Source organism: Hemiscyllium ocellatum, chromosome 17, assembly GCF_020745735.1.
Source record: "Hemiscyllium ocellatum isolate sHemOce1 chromosome 17, sHemOce1.pat.X.cur, whole genome shotgun sequence".
In the NCBI taxonomy this organism is placed as follows: Eukaryota; Metazoa; Chordata; class Chondrichthyes; order Orectolobiformes; family Hemiscylliidae; genus Hemiscyllium; species Hemiscyllium ocellatum.
In genome coordinates, this window is record NC_083417.1 from 27,496,848 (window position 1) to 27,518,475 (window position 21,628).

Consider the following 21,628-nt stretch of genomic DNA (forward strand, 5'->3'; position numbering starts at 1 on the left):
TCCTACTCAAGCAAGTTGCCAGATTGGTCTTTGTCCATTACATAAACGATCAGATGTTGCTGCAAAACCATTCCTCTTTGCTGTGGTGCCTCTTTTCAAATGGAACTCAAATCCGGGTGAAGTAGATCGCAGTGATCTGTCAGGCGCTGCTATATTATGACCTTTGAGTTGTTCTTGCAGTTTCTGGGAAACATCTGTTCCATCCATACCCTCATTTCCTCCACCAGAGGTTTCAAAAAAATCAGCCAATCACTTAACTGCGCTACAGCAATCTTCCCCAGTCTTCTACAAGCAAACATTATAGTGGAAGAGTGCTAGCTGTTTTAGAGGTGCATCCCTACTTGAAATAGGTCTGCAGAGTTGTGTCAGAAGTTCCATTTATCACGTAGACAGGCAGCCAGTCAGTCAAATGGAATTACACAGGTCATATGCCAAGAGCAACATCAATGTCTGCCGCCTATATGCACACTCCCCACTCTAACCACTGCCCAATTCATCCAGTGTTACAAATTGAACTAAAATTTGTGCTGAAACACTAAAACTTTATAGAAACCAGGGGGTTCTTTCCTTTTCTTGAACACTGCTGCATTTAATAAGTTATCTCAATTACAGCATTACAGGATTTTAAAAACATCCATTTTCATGGAAAAGTCACCAAAGAATGTTGGACATTTTGCAGTTAGACTTGGATATTCCATCTTCAAAATATAAGCTTGTATGGTTGGCACATTCATGGCTAAATAAATAAGCTCCAAAAGATTTTCAGTTAGGATGTTTTCCAATATCCCAGCTTTTGTCCATTAAAGAATTAAGAAGGCAAACTTTAAAGAAATCAAGAGTAAAATAAATGTTCCTTGTATTTGACAGACAATTGTCAGATTTTGATTCTCAACTTCTGGCAAGGACAACTTCACGAGTAAGTGGGTAGTAAATGTCAGAACACATCTGACTTTTATATTTCTGGACTTTAATTATCAGTGTTTGCCAATTCTCAAGAGGGTTTAACAATTAATGGCTGGGAGAGAAGAGAGTTAAAAATTAAATGCAAAATTGATACAATTTTCCTCAGGAAATCAATCCCAAACTTTTTATCCAGTATCTTGAATAAAATGTATGATTAATGAGGCAGCTTTTGAACTTTGGATGCAGAAATACAAGATAAGAATTTTCCATTTCCCTTTGCTTGTAACAGAAATATGCCTCAGGAGTCCTGCAATTACTTGTGTTTACCAATACTTAGCATTAATTTTCTGAAAAATACCATTTTGGAGGAGTAAAAAGGGGTTAGAAAGGAAATTCGTTGCTCAGAAATTTACTTCTGAAAAAACAATTGCCAAGGATTATCACAAAATGCAAGTTCTTAAACTATTTTAATTCAAAAATATAAATTTGAGCAATTGTAAATCAATTGTCAGGTATTCTATGCAGCTTCTTAAAAAAACGATTTTCAGCACTTTGAGCTTCATTCCCTCTAGCTCCGAAGAAACATGGTCACTGCAATTACTTTTTTCAATGGAGTAGTCACTGAGAAACATGATTGTGGAAATAGAACATAGAACAGTACAGCACAGTACAGGCCCTTTGACCCTCAAGCCATACCAAGAAAGTAAAGTAATGCTATGCTAATAGCAATGGCTACGAAGGTGCACAAGTTCGTGGCCTCCAGTGGTGTATCATTCCTCTCATCTGTGTTCACCTTCAAATGCTTTGTCAGAAATAAGAACATAAAACTGGAGTGCAAGTCGAATAGTACTCCTTGCAAGCCATTCACCATAACCACAAAGAAATTTATCCGTAAAAACATCTCATTTCAAAGGTGTTAAAACTAACTACGCTGTTAGCAAAAGGAGTGATTTGGTCACCAAGACACAAATGTAATGGACTCAATGTCCTCCTTCTGCATGGCAATAATTCTGTAAAATAGCACACAGTGAAGCATGGTGTCTGAGTTGCAACATAAATCTTAAATTCAACACTTTCAAACTTCTATTGGAAGCTTTTTCCACAATTAGTAGATCAAAATTAAAGTGAAAATGATTTAAAAGAGAAACAGAATAAAACTACATCTCAAATCTTCTAAACCAAAGGAAATGTACAGTATATACAACTCAGCAGCATTGATAATACAACTGAGCAGAAATAAATAGTAAGCAAAATGTACCTCAGGGGTTCAGCTTGTTATTGCATCAGAGCTCAGGAATATAATAGGAGTAGGAGTTGGTTATTTGGCCAGTCGAGCCTGTACTACCTTTCAATATGATCACTGATTGTATCTCAACATAATCCTGTATTATCCTTATACGCATTTATACCCAAAAATATAACAAAATCTCCCTTGAATATGCTCAACAATGAAGTATCCAGGGCTCTGTTGCTGAGTAGAGAATTCCAAAGATCCACTCTTCTCAGTCCAAAATGGCCAATCCTTGTTGTGAGAGTAAGTTCTAAACTCTTAGTGACAGAAAACATCCTCCCAACATCTGCCTTAAGAGGTTAAATGTTTCAATAAAATCACCCATCATTCTTCTAAATTGTTGGTAGCGATCTCTCTACAGAATAAAATCCTCCCAAATCATATCAATTTGCACAGTGACCCTGTCCTGCACAATAAGTATGTTGTTCCTTTGGAAATGACTATAGTTCAGTGACAGAGTGTGTGACTAAAGATCAAGAAACATCTGGTTCAAACCTAGGTGTGCCTTAAGATATGTGGTTAATTCAGGTTCCTGTGGTAGAATGGCAATGTTCCTACTGGTGGGCCAGGGAGACCAGGTTCAACTTCTATTTGCCCCAGAAGCGTGTCTAAACATGTCCAAACAGTGTGATTAAAGACATTTATTCATCCTTTGGTAGGAAAGAAGGTCAGAAATGTACACAGTATTCTAGTTGCCATCCAATCAAAGTTCCATTCAAGTGCAGTAAGACTTCTTCACACTCACATCCGAAAACTTTTTGCTGTAATTTCAATCTCACACCTTTACATCACCAGGTCTTTTTGTAATTGTGGTAATCAGTCTATAATTTTCCACCCATTCAAATAAATGTTGAGAAACTGAAAGCAGAAAAACAAAGAACCAGCCAACGTCTTTCTATTTTCTAATGCTACCTTAAACATAAGTGGATCAAAACATGACCCAATAGAACCATGCTCATAGTGGTAACACCCATTACACCAAACTGCCTTTCCTCAACAGACTACACTTTTTACCAAGTTTCAATATCTCCTTTGTTCACTAATGCAGACTGGACAACCAATGCATTCCACAGTCTACTATACCACCGCAAATATTTATTTTATAATAAAGGTTCTGTAGCAACCAAAAAGACTAAAAGAAAACTTGAATATTGTTTTCTTTCTCAAATATTAAAAAGTAAACACAGCAGAATCCTATTGCACATACTAAGTCATGCCAGATAAAATCTGCTTGAATAAAATCAGACTTGACAGCTTGAAAAACCTGCCTGTTTGAAGGAAAACATATAACTCAGACTGCAATTTGTGATTATCCTTTCAAAATGGGAATCTACTATTATGCTGCAGATCCCCAAGCATCCTTGATTTGGCTATCAATTAAAATCTCAGTTTTAACCTTAAAGGAGAAATAACAAGAGGCAAAGAATAACAGATGAAAACATTCTCTTGAGGTGAAGACAACTATAATTTTCATTTTTATTTTGGTTACTGATATATTTATTTCTTTGAAGTTACAAATTGCATTTATTGCAATACATTTTTCTGATGTTCTAGAAGGGGAGCCATATCACGTTATATGATGAAAATGGATAGCAAAACTAAAGAAAAATATTCACATTACATATGAACGTAGAAAATCAGTTTGCAATGAGTTCATTATATGCTACTAATTTCCAGTACAAATGCTTCTGTTGGCTGACTATTCTTTTGTGAAATATATTATTATTTGGACAGCTTAGTTATTGCCAGTCTCGATATCAGCAACAATCATAGAATATCTTTACTGTTTCTGTCTAGACTGAATTTATGCCGACATCCAAAGATAGATGTCCAGTCAACCAGCCCTCAATATCCTCAGTTGACCGACTGTGGCAGCCATCCAAGAAGCCTCCACCAAATGTTGACAATAATAATGAGTAATCCAGAAGACAAATTGCAGTCAGTCAATCAGTAGCAACATAATAAGACAGTGTGTGAGGTATCTGAATCTGTCACAAAAGTAGATTGCAAACAAAAAAAGCAGTACTTGGCCACTAAGAAAGATTGATTTTCTAAAACCACTTGAACAATTTTGATAATTAAGTAAAATAACAGGATTGCAAAAAGTGGTTTGATAGCTCTAGGTTTTTGTTTCCTCCAAGAACAGCAACGACAAAAGCAAATTTGAAATTCAAGAGAGTGAATGGAATGCTGTGGAGAAGAATGAAGGAAAAAGAAAACACCTATTAGATTAGTTGATACCACCAAAGAAATGAAAAAAAAGACCTGTAGGGTGTACAGCCTTTTTTTAAAATCTAGTACAAATTAAAAGAGGCACCAGGCAAAAACAAGATAAAACATATGGAACAAAATAATTCAGTTATAACATGGCAACTAGAAAACTTAACAAGAAAAAGTCAGCTTGCTGTGGAATGTTCACAAATTAGGAAGCCGGATACAACAGAAGGTGAAGGTGTTATAACAGTTTATTAATCAGAAAATTTACAATTATAGTCTAAGACAGCAAAGTACAGAAAGGCATGAGGATAGAAGGAAGGAAATGTTTAAAGACAAGCGACTTCATTTTATGTGTGATATTCTCAGGCTACCACTAGACTTCAAGAGTAAACCCCAGGAGGAATTGGAGAACAACACAGTCAACAATATCACTGATATCATTAAGGAAACCAAAGATATGTGGATACTGGGTGGATCAAGGGGGACAGGAGACTGAGAGAGATGGCGGACCAATTAAATATTTATTTCATTCAGCTTCACAAAGGAGGGTACAAACAACATCTCAAAAATGTTGTGAACACAGTGCATGGGACTAACTGACAAAATCAGATAGTAAGAATGATTTGGAGATGCCGATGTTGGATTGGGGTGTACAAAGTTAAAAATCACACAACACCAGATTATAGTCCAACAGGTTTAATTGGAAGCACTAGCTTTTGGAGCGCCACTCCTTCACCTGATAAAGGAGCAGCACTCCAAAAGCTAGTGCTTCCAATTAAACCTGTTGGACTATAACTTGGTGTTGTGTGATTTTTAAGTTAGTAAGAAAATGTTGTTGGGGAAACTGATGGGATTAAAAGGTTGATAAATCTCTAGGATCCAATCATCTATCTTGCAGAGTATTGACGTAAGTAGCTCCAGAAATAGTGAATGTACTGGTGGTCATCTCTCAAGATTTGATAGAATTCAGCAGTTACTATGGATTGAAGCATTACTGATGTATTCCCATTATTTTAAAAAGGGGTAGAGTCAAAACAGGGCTGACACTGATAGTGGGGAAAATCATTTTATAAATGATTTAATAGCAAGAGCATTTGGAAAACTGTGACAGGATTGGATATGCTGCATCGATTTACAAAAGGAAAGCCACACTTGTCAAATCTACTGGAATCTTTTTTTTGAGGATCTAACTAGTAAAGTTGATAAGCGGGATCCAGTGGATGTGGTTCAGAAAGCTTTTGATAAGGTTGCATGTAAGAAATTAGTATGTAAACTTAAAGCACATTGAACTGGGGACCAGTGTACTGACATCAATAGAGGACTGGTAAGCAGACAGGAAACAAAGTAGGAATAAATGAGTCTTTTTCCAAGTAGCTGGCAGTGATTAGTGGGGTACGACATAGTTCAGAGTTGGGACCCAAACTATTCATGACGATTTAGATGAGGAAACTAAATAGAATACGTTCAAGTTTGGAAAGCTGGGTGGGAGGGTGAGATATGAGAAAGATCCAGATGCTTCAGCTTCATTTGGACAGGTTGAGTGAGAGGGCAGGTACTTGGCAGATCAAGCCTTATGTGGATAAAAGTGAGGTTATCCACTTTGGCAGCATGTAGTGATAGATTGGGAAAGGGGAAATGCAATAAGATCTGGGTGTCCTTGTACACCGGTAGCTCATAGTAATCATTTTGATGCAAAGAAAGAAATCACACAGTTCCAGCTTATAGTCCCAACAGGTTTATTTGGAAGTAGAAGCTTTCAGTAGCTAGCTACCTGATGAAGGAGCAGCGCTCTGAAAGCTTGTACTTCCAAATAAATCTTATCAATTATAAACTGGCATTGTATGATTTTTAACTTTGTCCCCATCCCAGTCCAACAATGGCACCTCCACATCATGTGGATGCAGGAGTTGGTGAAAAAGACAAATGGCATTTTGGCGTTCATAGCGAGAGGATTTGGGTTCAGGAGTAACTGCTGCAGCTGTACAGCAGTTACTTAGTGAGTATCCGAGGAGCAGCAAAATTGACCTTTCGGGCAAAAGCCCTTCATCAGGAAGGGCTTTTGCCCAAAACGTCGATTTTGCTGCTCCTCGGATGCTGCCTGAACTGCTGTGCTCTTCCAGCACCACTAATCCAAAATCTGGTTTCCAGCATCTGCAGTCATTGTTTTTACCTGGGGACTTAGTGAGACCAACCTGAAGTTTTCATCCCGTTATCGGAGGAAGCATGTTCTGACTACGGAGAGAGTGTGACAAAGGCTTACCAGACTGATTCCTGGGATAGCAGGACTGACATAAGAGAGATTGAATCGGTTAGGACTACATTCACTGCAGTTTAGAAGCACGAGAGGAAACTTTACAGAAATGTATAAATGGTCAGGGAGTACAAAACCATGCATCACAGTTTAAGGATACGGGGTAGACCATTTAGGTCTCTGATGAGGAGAACTTTTCCTCACCCAGGGAGTGGTTAACCTATGAAATTCTCTCTGCCACAAAAAGTGGTTTTGCCGAAGCACTGAATATTTTCAAGAAGGAGTTAGATATAATTCTTAGAACTAAAGGGATCAAAGGGTACAGGGAAAAATCAGGGATAGGATATTAACTTGGAGATCAGTCAATCATATTGAATGGTGCAGCAGGCTCAAAAGGGCCAAATGGCCTTCTGCTGTTCCTATTTTCTACGTTCCTAAGATTTGTGCAAGAAACAATAGAGGTACAAAAACATGAATAGTCCCTTATTCACTAACATCTGATGGGTATCCAAGACAAATTCACGGTATGGATAACATTTTACTTCAAAAGGCTGCACCTCAATAAATTTAACCATTAGACTGAATGACGTCCCCTTCAAAACCTGCTGAGCGAGCAATGAATCATATAAAATATCAAAATACTATGTAGTGTTATGCAATACTTGATCCATAATTCTGCACCTTTACTTTTATTCTCTTAAAATGAGCAAGGCTTTTCCTATCAAGAGAAATGTTGGAGGATCAGTTTGCTTCAGGTTGTTCTCAATCACATTAATGATAGGATAGAAAAATATAGGAGTTCTTGTGGTGAAGTATCCCTACCTCTGAGTCAGGAGACCAGGTTTAAGTCCCACTTGCTCCAGAGATGTGCATTCATCATTTAACAGGGTGACTAGAAAGTATCTGGAATGAAGGTCTAGGAGCAGGTAATGTGATTGACTTCTCAGTTCCAAATGGTATGGATTATGAAGGCTCACAAGGTTGAACAAATTATGCTAATATATTTAGATATGGTATCATTCTCAGTTATGCTAAATTTTTCAAGGATACAACTGCAGCATTTGCTCAAAATCAAGTCTAATATTTTGCAGTAACTGATTTTTCAGCTTACTAAGGAGATAGATAACGCAGAAGAATTCAACCAGTTCTGTACATACTTTTCACTCAATTTCAAAAATAGAAAATCCATTGCTTACTTTCATAGAATGCAAATAATAAAAATACTGAATATGATCCAATATAGGGAAAAAGAAATGTCAAGTGCTTCAGAGTTAAAAGCAAAAGGCAATACGTAAAATGCATAAGAACATGAAGAAAATAAAATTATGTAAAGTCACTTCATCTTACCTGGTATAAAAACCTTTGGTTGAAGTGCTGCATGGCTCCCTGAAGTTGATTCCTTTGTGACTGCCACTGCTCAAAATTTCGAACAGATTCGGCTGTTGGCCGTTGCCATGTTGTTGTCCGAGTATTATGGTCCACATAATAAAACCTGCCGCGTTGATCTACTCGTTTTTCCCAACTTTAAAAATGAAGAATTCACAATTTAGAGTTACTTTGGAGCTCTAAAATAAAAACAGGAAGTGGTGAAAATATTTAGGTGGTCTGGCAGTATCTGAGATAGAAACAGAGTTAATACTGAGTGGAGTGACTCTTCTTCAGAACATTGGATTTGAAATGTTAACTCGGTTTCTCTTTCCACAGAAGCTGCTAGACCTGCTAAGATTCCCCAGCATTTCCTGTTGTTCAATTTCTGAATTCCAGGATCTGCAGTATTTTGCTTTTATTGAAAACGTTTAATACAATACTGAATTATGCTAAATTATTATCTATGGCAGGAATTTGATCCTTTCAAAAACATGAAATGAAATGTATTAAATGTCTAATGTTGTTTTCAACAGCGAAACCTCATCAAAATGGCAAAACACAATTTCACCATAGAAAATGACAATGCAAATCTGATATTGAGGGTTTGACGTCGTCAAATTGATTTTAAAGGTCAGGACATGATCAGAGCTACTTTCTTGAACTGCTGCAGTCCATATGCTAAGGATGATCGAAAGAAGACTGATAGGGTGGTAATTGGCCTGCTTTTTCTGTACACAATGTGCCTAAGCAAATTTGCACAATATAACAGTTTGGTTAGAGGAGCAGCAAGCTCTGGAACACATTATCAGCTTATCCAAAGTGCAGAGAATAGAATCTCAGTTATAAGAATTAAATGAACATTTTTCAGAGACTACCAGAAGCTATCCGTATGCATTAGAGTCTTCAGAAATCAAGCAAAATATAACCCTATGTGCCTGTGATGTTACAGATCTTGGAGTTTGCTTAAGAGAACTGGACAGTTAGATCTCATTTGTTTTTCTTTTGATTTATCTCTTAACATTGTTTTCTGTCTGCCTTTGTGAAAGTGGGGGCTAGAATCAAAGAAAATTGGATTTAAATCAGAGGCATTAATTAGAATAGGAGAAAGTGAGGTCTGCAGATGCTGGAGATCAGAGCTGAAAATGTGTTGCTGGAAAAGCGCAGCACATCAGTCAGCATCCAAGGAACAGGAGATTCGACGTTTCGGCATAAGCCCTTCTTCAGGGATCATTCCTGAAGAAGGGCTTATGCCCGAAACGTCAAATCTCCTGTTCCTTGGATGCTGCCTGACCTGCTGCACTTTTCCAGCAACACATTTTCAGCATTAATTAGAATACCTTGTTGCTTAATTTTTTTCTGCTAAAGCTACAGTATTATTAATACATTTTTAAAAACTTTTGTTTAAACTTTTAAACCAGATGTCTGGTTTCAGTTATTCATGAAGTCTGGTACTGATTACACACAAAGTCCGCTTAGGTACCACTGGAGTCAACTTTGAGAGTCATTGAATTTTTTACTTTTACTGTGCTGCGAAGATAGGGAGGCTGATTTGACTTGGCTCTCAGTCTTCATGTCATAACATAATAAATGTTGGGCCAGCCAGCTACACCCACAGTTATCAGCATGAATCCTTAATTCTCAACCAGTCTTGATAATCTTTCAGGGCTTCATGTTTTGTCCATCTGGTGGGCAATGGACATTTCACTGTGATTAATAGCGTGGCTCTAAAGAAGTATTTCTACTATACAATAATACCTAGTGGACCTGTACTTACCCTGGTGGTAGAGGTCTCTCCCATGTAGTAGTTTTGGTATTGTGATCCACATAGTACACTCTTCCATTAGGAAGCATTCGCTGTTCCCATCTGAAAAATAAGCCATAAGTCTAAATAAGACTTCAGTATTAAATTACTTCCAATATTTCAATAAAACATACACCACATAATAACGTTAAACTTTTCGATATTCAATGAAAGATTGAGTTCCAGTGGTTTCTGAATGTACACAAACATTGGATTTTCCAAAATTACTTAAGATGCTTGTATTATCTACTTGCACAAAAATATGCTCACTTATATTATTCCTCATTTTTAAGATTTCTGATTGTCTCAGAAGTACTTGTTTCTCATAATGTTGCCCCAAATCACAATTAACTTGCATTATTACAACCTGAGAAATACAATTATTAAATAAAAACTGAAAGAACTGCGCATGCTGTAAATCAGAAACAAAAATAGAAATCACTGGGAAAGCTCAGGTCTGACAGCATCTGAGGAGAGAAATCAGAGTTAACAAATGACGTTGACTTCTCAGATCAATGCCTGGACTTTGTGATGGTAACAATTTGGTGACTGAAACATTATTAATTAATTTAAACGCAAGAAGTGAAATAGAAAGAGAAAGAGAGGAAGGGGAGGGGTCCATGACCTAAGGCAGAAGTCTCAAAGGGGGACAAGCAATTCAGAGGATGAAGAGGAATTTATTACTGAAAAGGAAATGCTGCATTCTGAAAGGTTGTGGATGTGCGAATATTGAATATGTCCAAGAGAGAGACAGTAGCTTTCTAAATATCAAAGGGTAGGGTAATATGTCAGGACAGGTAATTAAAATGGCAAAGCCGGCTTGGGGGATTGATGGCCTACTCCTGCTCCAATGTTACACTTTCATTCATGTCCCTTCATTTTCTGTACCTGTGTTTTCAAGGCACTACTTCCTAAAGTGCATCCAAACTCACTAGACGTAAATGTTCAAAAAGCACTCCAAAGTGAACTTGGCTGATTAGAAATCACCAGATTTTAATACTTCTAAATAAGGAAAAGGCTCCAACTCTGGTTCGAATCCAACCTTGGGCGACTGTCTGTGTGGAGTTTGCACATTCTCCCAGTGTCTGCGTGGGTTTCCTCTGAGTGCTCTGGTCTCCTCCCACAATCCAAAGATGTGCAGGTCAGGTGAATTGGTCATGCTAAATTGCCCATAGTGTTAGGTGCATTGGTCAAGGGTAAATATAGGGTAGGGGAATGAGTCTGGGTGGGTTACTCTTCGGAGGGTCAGTGTGGACTTGTTAGGCCGAAGGGCCTGTTCCCATATTGTAGGCAATCTAATCTAATCTAAACTGTTTAATGACAAAATAAAAATGGGACTTACATTTCCATTTCTCTATCTCTCCATTTTAAAATGACGTATAGATTATAATGGGTTAATGTAGCTAAGTACCTGTTATGATCAGACCATGTGTGATGCTCCATAATTTGTTCCTATTCCAGACAGGATTGCCCATATTGTTCAGGTCCCAGGTGACAAGGGTACACTGGCTCCCTTTCTTTACTTCAGTTTACTGTCAGTTGTTTCCAAGATTCATTTTAAAAGGATCCTGTTCTCCCAAACTAAATGAATTCATGTTTTTAAAAGGACCCAATTTAACCAGGTTTTGAACTGTCAAAGCAGTGAGGAATACTAGTTACTAATTTCGAGAATAAATAATAATGCAACTGACATACACATATAGTAGGAGTGAGTGAACCCAATCCATTCTCTATGATTGAGCTTCCACATCTCTGGAATTGAGAACTCCAAAGATTCACTACTTTTCTCCTCATCTCAGTCTTAAATGATCTCTCTTTTACCCTCAGATTATGTCCCCTGATTTAAGAGTCATCAGATAGGGAAAACAACTGATCTATATCCAGCTGTCAAGCTCTCTAAGAATTTTGCAAGTTTCAATGAGATCATATCTCATTCTTCAAAACTCTAGGAAATACAGATCAAGTGCCTCAATCTCTCCATCTAAAACTATCCCAAGATCTCAGGAATTAATCTAGTGAACGTACGATAAACTGTCTGTATGTCAAATATATCCCTCATTTGAGAACAAAACTGTACACACTACTACATATGCAGCCTCATCAAGGCTCTAAATGACTACATGGAAACTATACTCCTGCACAAAAACCCTTAAAATGAATGTCAACATACTTTGTACCCTCCTATTTGTTTGCTGCTGCTGCATGCTAGCTTTTAATGACTCACAGACAAGGACACCCAGATCGCTTTAGACACATATTTGCCAAACTCTCACTATTTAAGAACTATTCTGCCTTTCTGCTTTTTCTATCAAAGTGAATATTTCTACACTTCTTTATTATTATTATTATTATTCATCTGCTATGTTCATCTGTCCAAGTCCTCCTGCAGCCTCGCTATATTATTCTCACAACTTACATTCTCACCTTATCATCAGCAAATGCATACAACATGAACACAGAAACATTAAGTCCAGAATTCTAGGCAAAGGTAACTAAAACTAATTTCAAATCATTAATCATGAAGCACACAAGCTTTAAATATCTGTGTGCCACATGGTGAAGATCATGGAGCATTGCAAATACAAAAAAATTAGATTGAACTTGAATTTATACAGTACCTTACATAAACTTACAGACATTTCAAAATGCTTTGCAGTTAATAAATAAAGGAAAATTTCAATCAACCCTCCCATTAATTTATACATCTCAAGGACTGGGTACCAATATATTTAGGTTTTTTAATAATGTTTAGGATTAATTTAGAACTGAGATAAATACTGCACACCAAGAAACTAACCCCATATTGATGAAATTTAGCTAGGACCACTAAGACATTGATGCACAAATAGAACCAAAATACCAGATTTTAAGGATTAATTGCTTGAAATCAAGAACCAGAAATGACATGAGCTGTAGTTTGCATTTCGTTCACAAAAGGGACTATTTTTCATTGAAACTTTTCACAAGGGGTTCTCTTATGCAAAGATCTTCTGGTCTAAACATCATTCTCAGCTACATTATAAATAATAGTCTCAATGTGGCTTTACAAACACATGTGTCAAACCATGCATATGGGAATATTAAAAAGAAACCTCACATTTTTACTAAACCTTTCACAACCTCAAGGCTTTAGAGTCAATGAATACTCTTGAAGTATAGTTATCATTGGGATGTAGGAGACATGGAAACCATTTTAGTCACAGCAAATTTCCACAAAAAGCAATATGTTGATGTATAGATTATATTATAAAATTATTATTATTATTACAGTACTGCTGATTGAAAGGTAAATATTGGCCAGGACATTAAGAATAATTCGAGTTTATTTTCAAAATAGTGCCATGGAGTCCTGGACATAGTTTTAATGCCTCATTCAGAAGAAGATATCTTATTATTACACTGGAGTGTCAGGAAAGAATTCTGTGCTCAAGTGTGCAGTGATGGATTTTAATACACAAATTGTGGATTCAGAGATGAAAGTACAACTGGTCTGCCATAGTGGACAGAGACAAATACCAAAAGCATAGTTTAATTTATAAGGAAAGGTCCACAGACAAAACTTCAATCCGTAGTGAGGATGTCTCAGTGACTTTGAAGGCAGAAACAGGGTCTTATTTGGTGTAAGATGCCATTGCCACAGTTGGGCTGAGACTGGCATCAGATCTGGGAGAAAATAATTTATTTAACTGTTTATCAAAACTATAAATCAGGATATGTAAGCTCATCCCCAAAGTCTCCAGAAATCCTTCTAAAACACCAGGACAGGATCAACTTGTTGTTGCTGTTTGAAAAACAAAAGAAAATCGTACCAGGATTTCAAATTACGGCACAACAGTTTATTAAATGAATTAATTGCACAATGATATCCTTAATGACAATCAAAGCATTTTAAATTGTCAAATTCATTGTCTCTGGATCCGATAAAGTCCATCAAGTTCATTCCAACTCACTTTGGCATCACCGCAAGGATCCCACTCTGGATCAGATATAGCATTTTCACTTTCATTCCTTCACAGCAAATCATCTTCCTTTCCAGCCATTGTATATTCTGCATTTTTGAGTCATATAATGACACTCTACGCACTAATGATTGAATAATGAAATCACTTTTCTCTTCCACTCTTGCACCAGTTTTTCATGAACACTCAATTCTCTTGCTGCAGCTTAGTAATTCGACAAGTTTGCACAAGTTACAACTTTCACCTTGAAACCAGCACTGTGCTTCATTCATTTCTTGGAGGATCCATTTCTGTGTGGTTTACAATGTGTCTTAAACTTCAACACATCATCTTTGCAACACAGCCTGTATCATCTGCTCGGTTCTATGTACTGACTTACAGGATCAGCTACATAAAAAATGTATTCCTGGGTCAAAACATTAAGGCTGACAGTACAGATTTCAAAGCTCAAATCTGAATCATCTTTTCATCTGGATACATGCAAGATCATGGCTTATGGAATTAAAATAAATAGGGATTACCTTAACTCATGGGATTGACTTATAAACAGTGATCAGTGGAAGAAGTAAACTTCAAAACTTCAGTACAAAGTCACCTGAAGGTATGGTCACCAATGACGAGTAAGAAATTGAAGCTGCAGAATTCTACAGTGGAGGCAATAGTTACTCTCCTTGACAAGAATGCCAGATTTTACAAAGTGTGGCATCAAAGAGTCCAAGCAAAATTAGAGTCAAAATCTCTCTCTTGGTTATAGAATCACACTTAGCACAGTGGAAAATGGTTGTGGTTGTTAGAAATCAGCCAGCTCAGCTCCATTTTATCTCTGCAGGTGTACCTCACGGTGGTGGCTGAGGTCCAAACATCTTTAGATGCCTCATGAATGACCTCCCCACTATCATAAGGTCAGTACTGTACTGGGGAAGTTCACTAATGATTGCACAATTTTCAACACCATTCACAACACCTCAGGTACTGAAGTAGTGCATGCCCAAATTCATCCAGACCGGGACAATATTGTGGTGTGGAATGACAAGTGGCAAGTAACGTTCATGCCACACAAGTACCAGGCAATGACCATCGCCAGCAAGGGAGAATCCAAACATCACTCCTCATATTACCATCACTGAATCCCAGACCATCAACATCACTGGGGTTACCACCAACCAGAAACCGACCATATAAATAGCATGGCATCAAGAACTGATCAGAAGCTAGGATATTTACAGTGAGTAACTCACCCCCTGACTCTTCAAAGCCTGGCCATCATATAGGAATAGGAGTGTAATGGAATTGTCCCATTTGCCTGATCAATAACACTCAAGAAGTTTGACCACAACCTGAACAAAACTGCCTGCTTGACTGGCACCACATACACAAATATTCACGCTCTCTACCACTGATGCACTGTAACAGCAGGTTAATGGAAGCGCCACCACTTATGTGCTCCCTTCTCAACCACTCACCATTCTGACTTGGTAATATATCACCATTTCTTCAATGTTGCTGAATTAAATTCCTGGAACTCCCTGCAAAACAACTGTGGATGTACCTACACCAAAAGACTGCAGTTGCTGAAGATGGCAGTTCCCCACTACCATCTCAAGGACAGCTGTGAATGAGCAGTAAATGCTGACCCAGCCAAACGGTGGGCGGCACGGTGGCACAGTGGTTAGCACTGCTGTCTCACAGCACCTGAGACCCGGGCGACTCAGGCGACTGACTGTGTGGAGTTTGCACGTTCTCCCCGTGTCTGCGTGGGTTTCCTCCGGGTGCTCTGGTTTCCTCCCACAGTCCAAAGATGTACGGGCCAGGTGAATTGGCCATGCTAAATTGCCCGTAGTGTTAGGTAAGGGGTGAATGTAGGGGTATGGGTGGGTTGCGCTTCGGCGGGTCGGTGTGGACTTGTTGGGCCGAAGGGCCTGTTTCCACACTGTAAGTAATCTAATCTAATCTAATCAAACGTGACCACTTCCCATGAATAAATCAAAATCAGCATAGGAACATAGGTAGAAAGGTAGACTGAACTAGATTGCAGAGATTGGGAGAATGATATGATTTGAACACTAAGATGAGGCATTTAAGGCACTATAGGTCATTGAGCATACAGCTAAAAGGTGAACAAGTGTTGGTGAGTTAAAGTATGAGCAAGAGTTCTGGATAAGCTTAACATTCCCAATGTCATTACTTGGATACATTGTTGTGATTTTAAATTGAAAAATCTGAAATAAAAAACTGAATGCTTTATACATTTTCATCAACACAAAACAAGGGTAGAAAGGAAGTTCATCAAATTGTCACCTTCAGAAACGCTCGTCAATTCATACATCAATGTATGCAAACAGATATAAAAATCACACAACTGAGGTGCTCAGCAATGAAGCCAGATACAGACTGCAATTTATGTGAATATAAATATATATGAAAATAAAGAACCATTTCCTAGACTCAATAATAATGAAGAAAATATCAGTTCTATAAGTTAAAGAATAAAAACCAGTTTGAGACAAAGTGTAACATTGAGGTTTGCAGTGTCTGCCAGGATGTTGACAACCAGGGAAACAGTAACATATACATACCACATTAAGGAACACTGGCCTTTAAACAGCAATGATCTGTAACTACTGTACAAGACCTGCTTGGCTTTAGGGTCTTGAATTCAAAACTAAACAAACAGTTATGTGCCTTATTAATTCAGAATTTCCTGACAGGCATACCTTAATCTCCCTCTTGAACTCAGTTTTGCTCTAATATTGCAATGAATTGCTAAAAAGCCTGATTAACATATGTACCAGGTTTTACTAGATACATAACAATGGTTATCGTGCATTCCATTCAAAAAAACCTAAATTTTCCACCTAAAATTTACATTTAAGATTATTCATAAGAATTATTCTAAACTGATCTGGTCCCATTGCCAGCATTTGGCCTGCATCCCTCTCAAACCTTCCTATTCATGTACCCATTCAGATGCCTCTTAATTGTTGCAATTGTTCCAGCTTCCACCACTTCCTCTGGCAGCTCGTTCTACACATTCACCACCCTCTGCATGAAAAAGCTGCCCCTCAGAGCAGTTTTAAATCTTTTTCCTCCCACCTTAAATCTAATCCCTCTAGTTTTGGGCTCCCCTACCTTGGTTATTTGCCCTATTCATGCCCCTAATAATTTTCTAAAACTCTATAAGGTCACCCTTCAGCCTCCGAAGCTCCAGGGCAAAAACTCCAGCCTAGTCAGCATATTCCCATAGTTTAAATTTTCCAATCTCAACAACATCCTTGTAAATCTTTTCTGAAGTCTTTCAAGTTTAACAACATTTTTCCTATAGCAGAGACACCATAACTAAATGCAGTATTCTAAAAGTGGCCTCACCAATGTCCTGTACAGCTACAACATGATGCCCCAACTTATTTACTCAATGTTCTGACCAATAAAGTGCACCGAACGTCGTCTTTGCCACCCTGTCAACATGTGAGCCCACCTTCAAGGAATTATGCACCTGCACCCATTGGTCTCTTTGTTTGGCAACACTCCCCTAAGCCCTACTACTAACTGTACAAATCCTGCCCTGGTTTGCCTTACCAAGTTGCAACATCTCACATTTATCTAAATTAAATTCCATCTGCCAGTCCTCAGCCCATTGGCCCATTTGATTAAGGTTCTATTGTACGCTAAGGTAACCTTCTTCACCACCAATTTGGTATCACCTGCAAACTTGCTAACCATACCTTCTATATTCATATCCAAATCATTTATATAAATGATGAGAAGCAGTGGAGCCAGCACCAATCCTTGTGGCACACCGCTGCCCATAAGCCTCCAGTCTGAAAAACAACCGTCTATCACCACCTTCTGTCTCCTACCTTCAAACCTATATTGTATACAATTGGCTAGCTCCCCCTGGATTCCATGTGATCTAACTTTGCTAGCCAGTCTACCAAATGGAACATTGTCAAACGCTTTGTTGAAATCCAAATAGACGTTTACTGCTCTGTCTTCATCAATCTTCGTTGTCACCTCTTCAAAAAACTCATTCAAAGTTAATGAGACATGATTTCCCATGTACAAAGCCACGTCGACTACCCATAATTAGTCCTTGCCTTTCCAAATGCATGTAAATCCTGCCCCTCAGAATCCCCTCCAACAACTTATCCAGCACAGACATCAGGCTCACTGGTCTATAGTTCCTTGGCTTTTCCTTACACCTTTCATAGTTCTTTCTTCCAAAGTGCCCACTATTGTTGCCAGTCAAGGTGGCACAGTTTGACTCTGGGACTTCAAGGTCCAGAGCTGCTTGAGAATCATTTCTCCAGGGTATTTGCATGCTCCTGCACTGAAAAGCAGTTAGCCCCCACCAGCCAGGTTGCAGCCACTGGGGTAACACCCACAAAGTGCACTTATGGAATGCAAAAGGATTATGACTATGCTGTTGTACACAAATGCATGATCTAACTAATAAATAGATTTGGAATGCTTGTTTTGTGTTGATTTTCGTTTGTGTACTGTGTGATCGGTGACAGGAGATTGGCACTCTTACTGAATAAGAAATTGGCACTGAAGAAGGAGTCTTGCTTAGGCAGCAGTGGATGTGGATTGCAAGATGCTGACAACAGATTCCACCTCGAGCCTGGAGGAAGCTGAGGGTACAGAATTTCACTGAGGTGGGTGGGAGTGTTGAGTTCCTTTCTGCTGCTAATCTTTGTTTAAGTTGTGTATATTTGAGAGAGATTGCTGAGCGCCAGAACAGCATTGATGATGTCTAATCAGGATTGACTGCATATATCTCTGAGCAATGCACCAAGGTGGTGTACATCATGATTTGTGACATCAGTGTGTCGATGTATCATCAGACATATTTTGGAGCTCTAAGGGTGCTTGCAGCATCCAAGCCAAATTTTCAAATACAACTTAAAAGTTAAGATTAAGCAGTCAGGATCTATTGTTAGTGCATAGATGACATTCAATCAGAATATCATAATATTATTGCAGGGCTCAAAAGACTAAAGAACAATCACAAGACTTCATGTCAGGCATGGATCTCACTTGACAGGTAAGTAACTTAAGGATCGAGCATCTGAAATAATTTCTAAAAAAAGAAAAGATCCCAGTTCAAAAGTTCCAATGCAAATTTCAATCTGAACATTGGAAATCAAACAAACATTTTTCTGTTCAGCACAAGATGGAATAACTCAGAATTTTCCAAAGTTATTTAATTTTGTCAGAGATTAACAAATCTGAATTTAAGGAGAAAGTGAGGTCTGCAGATGCTGGAGATCAGAGCTGAAAATGTGTTGCTGGAAAAGCGCAGCAGGTCAGGCAGCATCCAAGGAACAGGAAATTCGACGTTTCGGGCATAAGCCCTTCATCAGGAAGGGCTTATGCCCGAAACATCGAATTTCCTGTTCCTTGGATGCTGCCTGACCTGCTGCACTTTTCCAGCAACACATTTTCAAACCTGAATTTAACCCCATCCCAAGTGGTCGAGTGTTAAATGAGCTAAAACCTTCCCAATCTTCCTAAAACGTTGTTCTCTCACTAATGTTAAGCTGATTGGCCTGTAATGCTGGATTTATCTTTTGCATTTTCTTTGAAAGAGGATAGAACGTTTGCAAAAGACAGTTTGTGGCACAGTATTATGTCCCTACCTCTCAACCAGAAGTCTAGGTTCAAGTACCATCTGCCCCAGTGATGTGTTATAACATCTCTAAACAGGCTGATTAAAAATATCGAGTAAAAAGTGAGGTCTGCAGATGCTGGAGATCAGAGCTGAAAATGTGTTGCTGGTTAAAGCACAGCAGGTTAGGCAGCATCCAAGGAACAGGAAATTCGACGTTTCGGGCCAGAGCCTGATGAAGGGCTCTGGCCCGAAACGTCGAATTTCCTGTTCCTTGGATGCTGCCTAACCTGATTAAAAATATCTGCAACATTTGCAATTGCCCAATCCTCTGAGACCATTCCCTTATGAGGTGAAATGGAGGTTTGTGACCAAAGACTGTTGTATTTTCCTTCTTACATCCCTCAGCAACCTAGCCTACATTCTATCCACTCCAAATACCATTTCTAATTTGAGGACTGCAAACCTTTATGTATCCTTTTACCTTTTTTAATTATTACAATTCTTTGCTGTTCACTGTGACATTGGCAGCATCTCTTCACTAGGGAAAGCGATGCAAAATACTTCTTTAGAACCTCAGCGTCCTTTTGAGCCTGAATCAGCCTCACATTTCTTCTGATCACATTTTTCACTATTTGTGTGATTATAAGTGTCTTCTTTGCAAACTACTGCAAAAACTGTGAAACCCGAACGCATACCCTTCAAGTCAAACGAAGGAATGACAAACAGAACCATTGGGTGGGGCAAATTGGGAGGTTCTTTCACCTGCGCCCCCCTTCCCCCCCCCCCACACCCCACCTCGGAATATTTTGATGAATACTCGCACTGTTATGTATCTATAAAAGTGACTGCAAAGTTGTTGAATTGTAAAAAAAAACAACTTATTCATTAGCATTCTTCAGGGGAAAACAAAATCTGGTTTATAGGTGACTGTAGGTCCACACCAATGTAGTTGACTTTTAACTGTCCTCTGAAACATTCTTAGCAAGGTTTACAAACCCTTGCACAACAGCAATTCAAGAAAACCACTGTCACTCATTCTGAAAAACTAGAGCGTAGAATGTGCTGCCCCTGCAGGCAAAGCCCTCGTCTGATAATTAATTTTTCAGAAGTTTAGTTTTTTAAAAAAATGAAAAGATCAAATTAGCAGACTGAATGAACTATTACTTTAGACTGTTTATTCAGGAGACATACTGTTCTGTTACAATACAATGCAGTATTCACCATCTAATTGGTGAAAATTCCTCATATCCTCTGAGTAATACTGCAGTGCTTTTATCACCCAGTGGCTAAGTATAACATGACTGCTGACATTTTTCCGTTTACTGACCAAACCTATTAATAGATAGGTTGTTTATTTCCCAGTGAATGGCAAAGTGTGAAGACTGGCTAAATAAAAAAATACTTTCCTACACTCTTACCCAGGAGGCAGTGCTTCCAAGTTTTGGGTTAATGTCTGAGACTGTTCTGTCGAGGTAGGAGTGACTTCTGATGTCTCTCCAACTGCAGACGATATGGAGGGACTTGCAGTGCTGGTGGTCGATGAGCTTGTAACTGAGGCTGAGGGAAGCGCCACAGCTAGTGGGGTGGCAGGATTTAACCCATTACTCCAGTTCCCATTGTCACCGTCATTTGAAGGAGTCTCTCCATTTTCTGAAATTATAGGAATCAAAAACACAATGGATAACTTGTTCAAGAAAACATACCTTACGTTACCTCCAGCAGGCTAACCAATGATAAACCTGCAAAAGTGACAACGGTTTAACCATTTTCATAATTATATTGATTTTGATGTATCAATAAATAGTAACAATGCACTATGAAAAGAATGAGCTTGAAAATTCACCACCGAATGAGCATTTTTCCAAAAAAAAATTAGTTTTTTTCAAAATACAGTATTTTTGTAACCTTGTTTATATAATCTATGGTCGGACTAACACCATTCCAGTTACTCAAGAACTTCCTTTGGCTTGCTAATGTATTTTAATAAATTAAAAAGCAAAACTGAGCACATTCAGGTTCATAGCCCCAAAAAGAAGCATGAAGAGACGATTCAGGATAATTACCTGAACTACTTAAAAACAGGTACTCAAAGAGCTCAATTTTAAACAAACTATAAGAAGTTGGCTGTCGTATAGAGTTTTTAACAGCAGAGGCCTTCAACCCAACATGTCCATATCAGTCATCCAACAACCATCTTTTCTAATCCCATTTTCTAGCACTTGGCACA

At 38.4% G+C, this 21,628-nt stretch overlaps 1 protein-coding gene across 1 annotated transcript in view; it reads right to left on the reverse strand.

The window, feature by feature from the left end:
• The window catches only part of wwp2 (WW domain containing E3 ubiquitin protein ligase 2), a 200,460-nt gene that overhangs the window by 50,927 nt on the left and 127,905 nt on the right, over positions 1–21,628 (reverse strand). Inside the window, exons 8-10 of the mRNA XM_060838011.1 lie at positions 20,820–21,051; positions 9,805–9,894; positions 8,010–8,184 (exon numbers count right to left, since the gene is read on the reverse strand). Coding sequence (XP_060693994.1) covers positions 8,010–8,184; positions 9,805–9,894; positions 20,820–21,051 — 497 coding nt within the window. The remainder of the gene's footprint in view (positions 1–8,009; positions 8,185–9,804; positions 9,895–20,819; positions 21,052–21,628) is intronic.